This window comes from Lissotriton helveticus, chromosome 3_1, assembly GCF_964261635.1.
Source record: "Lissotriton helveticus chromosome 3_1, aLisHel1.1, whole genome shotgun sequence".
Lineage (NCBI taxonomy): Eukaryota > Metazoa > Chordata > Amphibia > Caudata > Salamandridae > Lissotriton > Lissotriton helveticus.
This window is the reverse complement of record NC_136061.1, coordinates 1458802399-1458810826: the sequence shown is the minus strand read 5'-3', so window position 1 is coordinate 1458810826 and position 8428 is coordinate 1458802399. Positions and strand designations below refer to the sequence as shown.

Sequence of the window (8428 nt, the reverse complement as noted above, 5' to 3'; positions counted from 1 at the left end):
AATAAGTAACGCGATGACTGTTGCCCCTAGTTACATTTGCGATGTATTCCGGTATATCTACTGTCATTGTATGACAGTGTTCTTCTTCTTCACTGGCTCTTGCGTGTTGTTTCAACTTGGCGCTAGCTGTTGCTGTTTATTGATGTGAGATTTTCTTTATTGCTGAGAACTGGAGTTAGTTAATGCTATTAATAGAGTCTTGTCCTTCCTTTGTCCGTCAGTGAAATAGCGGTGGATGGATAATTATTAATTGTACGTTGTTTGCATATTGTAGCATTTTTTTCACGGCCTTCTCTTCTGCATGAATGGAATCCTTTTCTTGCAAAGAATGCTAACGTTACTTTGTTCTTCTTACCTCAGCCAGGGCCGGCTCTAGGGGGCATGTGCAAGCTGTGCAACTGCACAGGGGCACCAAACTTCAGGGGCCACCGCACCAATAGATATCCTTAATGTAATAATACTCTAAGGATGGATACATATTTGCGTTGCGGCCCCTGGCATGGATTTGTTGCCTCCGGCTCTGTTCCACTGTAGCAGTGTGATTTGCAATTATGTCTATGTTTCACATCACTCAATGTATTTATCTATGTTTATTATTTTAATTTTTACATGAACCACAGAATCCAGGGGCAAGCAGAATACAGGGACCGAGTCGGCGGGTGAACCACCAGTTACACAGAGCTCCTCTACTGCGGATCCTGCTGCTGTCCCCAGTAAGTCCAACAGTGCTTGTTTTTTCCTCTGTAATGTGTCTGCAGTGCTTTGTCAATTGACAGCAACCAAGTAGGCATCCAGAATGATGTTTGTCTAGTATTTTTGTAAACGTTAGTATACCACTACTAGTCTTGTGGGTATTCTTCTATCTCCTACGGAGTTATATACATATTGCACAACTATGTAACTATGCACACGAAAATTGGATGTTGTTGGTACTGATAGGCAGGTTGGACCTTACTTACACCTCAGTCACAGAACTCTGAGGAACGCACAATTCACTGAACGTCAGCCTATATGGCCTGAGTCATTGGTCTATTGTTCAAATCACACTCCTGAACCCCAATACCAAGATGCCGAATGCTTTTAGGACACAAACCGTTAGCTAAGAAACCCCCTTTTGCTCACTCACTCGTGTGAGTCTCTAAGACAACAGACAGTGAAAATAAACTTCAGAGTCAAAGTGGTCATTCCAAAGCTTTATTTTGTTAGAAGTAAGTAAGTAACATCAATGTTTTTAAGTGCTTCCGTCCAATACGTTGAAGGGCCCACCAGAAAAAATCCAGAGTTAAAACAGGCATAATAAAGTAATCAACATTTGTACAGCTACTAGTGCACAATAGGGAAATGTGGCAACTATCGGAGACCTCTCACCAACGTATACTGGTCAGATATTCCTCTTTTTTTGTAAGCTATGGAAATGTCCGCTTCGTAGAAGGCAATCTTCTCACCTGCCGAAAAATAATGACAAAAGTGGTGCACGTTAGACAGTATTAAATACATTTATGCCAGTTTTATGCAGCCATGCTAAAAAGAAGTTGTGTAACCTGTAAGCAAACTGTATCCCACAATCCACATAGAAAACTTAAATACGGGCCCTTTTACTTTCCCACCTCTTCAGGTGTATGCATTGAACAATGATGTGTTGCCCCAGAGCGTCTTCTCGTACTGCGCAACAAGCTGCGAGTTAACACATGCGCAAAACTGGATACATTGATGTACAAAGGTTACGTAGTTCACTTCCAATTTCCAAGGACTAGAGTAGCAGGACAGATGAGATGAGCTTGGGTACCATACGATAACAATGAATGCTAATAATATGTCTAGTGACTCTGCTGTACTATGCAATGTGGACTCATACTGATTACGTACGTTGGACTTAACTGTTTTGAAGAACTCCATTCTTGGTGAACAAGTACAAAGTGGGCTGTGCATCCATCTAAAAAGGCGTACTTATTTTTATAGGTGCAGAACCCTTACCATCGACCAGTGCCGACGGGGACAGCGGCGCTGCTTCAGCGCTCCCGGCGGGGACAGGAGGAACAGAGGCACCTACACCAGCAGCAGTGGGGGGGGAGCCAACAGCGGCGGGCGATGGTAAGTTACATTCAATAGTGATCTGCATTACTTGGTGGGAGGGGAAAACTTTCTCACTGTACTCTACTGGAAAATATATGTTACCTTTACTTGTCATTAGCATGCTAAGCATTACCACTACAGTAATGCAAGTGCCTGATAGCAGTCGGATGCATGGGTTGTTGTTAAAGCATGTAAAGGGGAAAACACAGCTGCCAGCGTGGTTGGGAGACACACCCAATACCGGTGGTTAGTGGATAGTCTCAGCAGCTGCGGTGTTTTGGGCAAACCCAAAGGCAAGGGAAGGAGGGGACGACTGGGTGCATGGGTCGTTGCTGGTGAAACACAAACCAAATAAGGTTTGTTGCGCGGTATAAAGTATTATAGTCTTTACTAGACATGTGCTACTAGCTGCCCCCTGTTAATTAATGTTACTTTGAGAGTGTTCCCGCCTTCCCGGAACAAAAGGAGATATGTAAAAGACAGGTGTTCGTTCTAATGTGTGTGACCGTTGAAGTACACCCATGCTAATAGGGCAGACATAAAGCCGTGACAAAAAGTCCGAAAAATGAATAGAGGCTGTAGAATGTTCAAGATAGACGCAACACTATTTCTGGTACTCAGCTTGCTTGCTAGTGCTACTGTGCCGCCCACTATGTGTTGAATCAATGTTGTGTTCTTGATTTGCGGGGAGTTTGGATTAACAATTCTGTTTCTTTCTTTATAGTTACTCCTTCCCAAAAACCAACCAGGAAGGAGTTGGCAGTCCGGGCCCGGCAGCGGAAACTGCAGGCAATTGTAGAGGCCTACCGCCGGCTGGTGGATCAGGCCGAGGAGGAGGAGGAGGAGGCGGCGGCAGCAGCTGCTGCCTCTTCCAATGCCCCGGGCCCCAAGCCTGCAGGACTACGTCGCCGTGGTCAGGCAGCCGCCCGCCGCCGCATTGTTACATCTTCGGCGGCCCCCCCACAACAACAACAACAACCACATGCATGCAAGTGTAGGTGCCGTGCTTTCAAAGCAAAGATTCTCCGCCGGGTAGCGAAGTTGGAGGAGGAGCGGAAGAAGCAGGAGGACGGTCTAGAGGAGCGTGTCAAAATACTGGTGGACAAACACCTGAAAGCCCGCCGGCTTTGAAATGGACCCTGTTTTTTGCCCCTTTTTTAATCCTTTTGTTGGTGGGTGGGATGTGGGAGTTGGGGTGTACATTTGGGTTGAAATTTGGTTGGGGTTAGGGGAGGGTAGGGAGGGACAGCTCTGGGTCAGGGGGTTACATTTGTTATATATTTTATTTTTCTATTATCATTATTAAAATATAAAAATAAAACAAAGATATTATTTTCACAAGAAAACATTTGAAGTTCATTTGTGTTTGTTGGGGGGGTGGAGGGGGGACTGTTTCACCAAATAATGTACGTTGTGCAACATGAACATGCACTACGAACGATAAATTAAGTACTGACTGCACCTGTAGTAGTAGGGTCACAAGTGCATAAATAATTTATATTATTAAATAACATGGGAAAATTGCCCATCACGTGAGTCTGAAGTTACTACTAGCATACTTTAATTCCATGCACATTTGCTCAGAGTCGGCTAAACAATCCTATGCAATGCATTGCATCATTCCTTTAACATACCTGTCCTAGTTGTCAGGGAAGAGGAGCTCGTCCTCAAACTCTGTGCGTTCAGACAGAAGTAGGTCATGTAACCCAGTAGTGAGGACGTCTTCTTCACACTCGCTTTCTTCATCCGGCGGTGATTCACGTACTTGATAGTCTGGTGGTATGAAGCGTTGATTCATTTTTATCATTGTCAGCCGCTCCACGCTTTTGGGGGAGAGACTAGTCCTTTTCGATGTGACAATGGCACCAGCAGCACTGAAAACCCGCTCAGAGGAGACACTGGCTACAGGACAAGCCAGATACTTTATCGCCAGCCTGCTCAGCACTGGCCACTGTCTCCTTCTTTCATACCAATAGACCAATGGGCTTTGCTCCATGAACACCTCTGTTGTGTCATCCAGATAGGCCTGAACCATCCGCTCAATGTTCATTGGTGCTCGGCTTTGCTGGTCCTCTTTTCCCTTTGCAACAGCAACGGACTTACCCATCCCTTTCTGTATAAAAAAATCAGTTATGCTTTTGGTTGGGTCTGCTGAATCAGATCGTGTAGGTGCTGCTTTTGGTACTGTTGGTGCCTGCTGGAAAGCAGACGCACTGCTCTCACGCTGTGAAGAACTTGCGTCAGGAGTACTTGGACTGGCCTGGGCTGGCAGTGGCAGGCCTTTAAGTAACAGCCGTTCAGTTTCTAACTCATTAGCTTCCGCAGCTATGGAAGTTTTGTACTTGTCAACATCCTCATCTGAAAATGGAATTACTTCGTTACTGCTGACAAATAATTTGTACCGTGGATCCAAGATTGTTGCAGTTATGTAATGTTCACCTGACACAATATTGTTGAGCCTTACATTTTCACACAAGCGGTTGACTAAGCCCTTGGCTAAGGTATATGCATCAACTTTTTGTTCGTCACCTTCGTATGTTTCACAGACCTCCTTCACCTGTTGCTCAAGCATGTACAACAATGGGATGGCTTGGCCCATAGTACAGTCCTCCCTGCTAACTGCACGTGTGAAGACCTCAAAGGGTTGTAGCATCTCTGTGATGCATTTAATGAGGTCCCACTGCCACATCTCAATGGTCAGGGCTTTAAGATTAACAGTAGGATCCCCTAATCTTCTTGACATGACATAAGCATTCAGTGGGATGTACTGCTCAAAGAGACGCTCAAGCATGAAATAAGTTGAGTTCCAACGTGTTGGGACCTCCTGGATCAGTGCTTTGACTGGCAACCTATGCTCTTGCTGAATGACCCGTAGCAGCTTCCGTCCTTTGAAAGAATGGTTAAAGTGCGTGCATATTCTTCTGCAGATGGCCATTATGTTGCTGACTTTGGCTTCATTTTTCAGAAAGTCTTGCACGACTAAGTTTATGCAGTGTGCCAAACAGGGTACCCTGAAATAATGTCCTTCTCTCATTGCCTTCACTACATTACTGCCATTGTCGGTGGAAACAAAACCAATCTTAAGGCCTCTTGGTTTCAGCCATTCAAAGACCTTGTCGTTAAAGTCAGACAAAATGTTTTCAGCAGTATGACTTTTGTCCATACCAAACATGGCTATAGTTGCATGTCTGCGCGTATCATTAAAAATTCCAGCAACGTCACGGAGGCCTGAAGTTAACTTGTCTTTAACACCTGCAAAAGAGATCCAGTGTGCGGTGATGCACATGAAATCTGTAGCATCGCAACTGCTCCACATGTCTGTTGTCAGGTGGATACAATGGACAACACTCTGTTGTAAGGCTTTCCCAATCAATTCCAGCACATCGTGGTGTAGTGCTGGAACAGCCACTCGGGCAAAATAGTAGCGACTGGGAACGTTCCATTTTGGGCAGAGGGTTGCCACTAATTCCAGAAATCCAACAGCCTCAACAAATGAAAATGGGAGAAGGTCCAGTGCTAACATTTTCGCAAGTTTGGCATTGTATAAACGTGCTACTGGGTGGTTCCGCTCGTACTTTCCCTCCTGCCTTAACATGCTAGGAATGGTAAGCTGCTTTGCATGTCTTTGAGTTGTGCTAGACGGACCACCTTGCATCGCAGACTTTGCACTCCTTGGTGTTTCCAGCTGACTCTGGTGCCACTGAGAAGTTGCAGATGCGGAGGATGTGGACTTTACCACTCCAGTGCTGGCGACAGGGGTCGATTGTGTACCACTCCTAGATAGAAGGTCATCGTCTCCCTCTTCTTCTACCTCCTGGTCAACCATGAGTGGACCTTGTACCACTGTATCCCCACCAACACGAGTGCTAACATTTTTTAAGCTTGCAAGGTGGTTCTCCCACCTGATCACGTGTGTTTTTTTCAAATGGGTCGTTTGGCCTCCAGTCCCATAGTTTGTACCAAGCTTACCACGACTAACATTGGCATGACAAATGGTGCATACAGCAATGTTCTCCTGAACTGGGTGAACCGTAAAGAAGTCCCACACTGGGGAGGTAAACTTTTGTCTCCTGCCATAGGAAGAGGAGGACCCACTGCCAATGCCGGATGGACTGGAGGATTGTGGAATTTGACTATGGGACAGCTCAGTCCTAGTACTGCCACTACCTCCTTCTGTTGAAGTGGCGCTTCTGCTGGATGTCGGATGCTGCCGGGCCTTCGCTGTTGAAAAAATTGGAGCTGGTGTTACTGTGGGTGTTGAGTGTGTAGGAGTTATGCGTGGTACCTGCTCATCAGTCATTGCAGCATTTCTGGATAGGGTGAAAATGTTTGTCTCTACATCCTCTGCACCAGGAATAACGCTTGTGATGATGACAGTGTCAGACCCGTCTTTATCACCAGCAGTATCCTGCTCACCTACATCGACCTCCATAAGTTCAAGCCTGCCTGGAAACTTCCTTTTTCCTAGCATGGTCTTCTTGGGATGTCTCTCCTTTGAATGCGCAGATAGTTGTGGCTGCCAATCCGTATCAAGGTCATCGGAAGCGATGCTTTGCGAAGAACTCGATGCACTAACCCTCCTTTCCCTTGGTGAATTCGAAGGAAATAGATCACCTACAGAAGTGGCTTCCTCTTCTTCTTGCTCGGAAGGAGGCTCTACTTCCTGAACTGCCCCGACTTCGGGAGGAACAACTACTACTATTTGGTGCGGAGATGGTGGTTGTTGTTCTTGAGGAAGTACTATTGCGGGCTGGGGTTTTTCAACAACATCTGTTGCGGGCGGTGGTTGTGGTTGTTCAACAACTGTTGCGGGAAGTGGTTGTGGTTGTGGGTGAACAACTCCTATTGCGGGCGGTGGTTGTGGTTGTTGAACATCTACTGCTGGCGGTGGTTGTTGAGCACTTCCATCTTGCGTGGATTGTGTACTACTTTGAGACAGCGATAAGTTTAGTTCTGGCTCAGTATCACTGCTCGCAAGCAGAAGGCTGGCTACCTCTTCGACCCTCATCATGTGCTTGGCCCTGGGATGCTGGCTTGCCCCCACTAATGCAGATGTGCTGGTCCCAGCTTGCACCCCAGACCCCGCTGCTGCAGGCGTACCTTTTGGGGTGCCAAAAAAGGTTTTGGGGTCCATACCAGACTTAAGTGACACTTCCTTCTGCTGTTCCTTCTTCGCAGCAACTTTCTTTGTGGTGGAGGACCTGGTAGTTTTCTTAGGGCCCATCTTGTTCTGATGTCAGTCAGCTCACAGCAGCACAAATTGCAGAGATGTCTGGTCAGATGAGTCACACACCACACGTGGCGTCCAACTGAAGGACGTCCGTCTGGCGGTAGAACGAGCGATGGATGAAAAAACAACCAGCACCTCCTCAGTCTTTTTTGTGCACCTACAAGTAAAGAAGGCAGAACAACATCAGTCAAACAAGCAGTAAGGCAACGTGAACAATTGAAAGACACACAGGTCAATGTATAAAAGACAAAACAGAAGACTAATAATACCAGTCCAGCAGCACCACAGCTCAAAGGCCACATGAAGTCCAGAAAGAACCAATAAAGTGAAGCAGGCCTATAGATACCAATATGGACAGAAAAACGAGGATGCCTGCTGCACATGACAGGTTAATGTGCAAGGAATAAATAGCCCATGGCTAAGACAGAGGTTGTAAACATAACACCGCAAAAACACATACAAAGAAACCCCTGCCCAGGCTCCCAAAACAACAACCAAATGACAAATTCTGTTTTTTTGGGTGCACAAGAAAGACCTGCAACATTTTTGAGAAACTTTTATGCAACTCGGGACATATTGTCCGCGAGAATGCTAAATCGGCATGTTCGGCAGCGCGAACGGAATAAAAAGTCGTGTTCGCGTTCCCGAGCAAGTACATTGAGTGCGCGAACACGACAAAAAATGTAAGTTCACGTGCTCACATGGTGCGAAGTTACCAAAACTACCCAAGCTGTATTCCTAGGGTTACCTAATGGCAGAAATTGACAGAGTATTTAAAGTTTAAACACACCCAAAACCAGAAATACCCCACACATAAAAATAAGATTTTCTATATCAATCCAAGCCATCCATGATTTTCACATTTAAGGGTACACCACAAAAACAGTTGATTAACTTTCATGACCCTATGAGTAGTACCTATGGCCTACTGCCAGAGTAGGCCACAAGGTTGGAGGCCTATGCCTATGGCAAAAGCACAAAGGAAGGACACACAAAATGGCCGCCGACATAGGGCCTGGCCACCGACAACAACATGGCAAAATATATCACAAAGGAAGCATACACAAAATGGCCGCCACCACATGGCCTGGCCACCAACAACAACATGGCAAAATCACAAAGGAT

The 8428-nt window shown here is 46.0% G+C and overlaps 1 protein-coding gene across 1 annotated transcript; it reads right to left on the bottom strand.

Moving 5' to 3' along the window:
* Window positions 1–1186: 1186 nt before the first annotated feature.
* Window positions 1187–6829, bottom strand: LOC144823519 (zinc finger BED domain-containing protein 6-like). The gene is made up of 2 exons (XM_078682093.1): window positions 3708–6829; window positions 1187–1445 (listed from the first exon to the last, which is right to left on the bottom strand). Exon 1 carries the CDS (start codon window positions 6542–6544, stop codon window positions 3713–3715), a length of 2832 nt encoding a protein of 943 aa, XP_078538219.1. The 5' UTR covers window positions 6545–6829; the 3' UTR covers window positions 1187–1445; window positions 3708–3712.
* Window positions 6830–8428: the final 1599 nt, after the last annotated feature.

Excerpts from the sequence above, each read along its gene's own strand:
- LOC144823519 (XM_078682093.1), bottom strand. The coding sequence starts at position 6,544 with ATGCTAGGAAAAAGGAAGTTTCCAGGCAGGCTTGAACTTATGGAGGTC.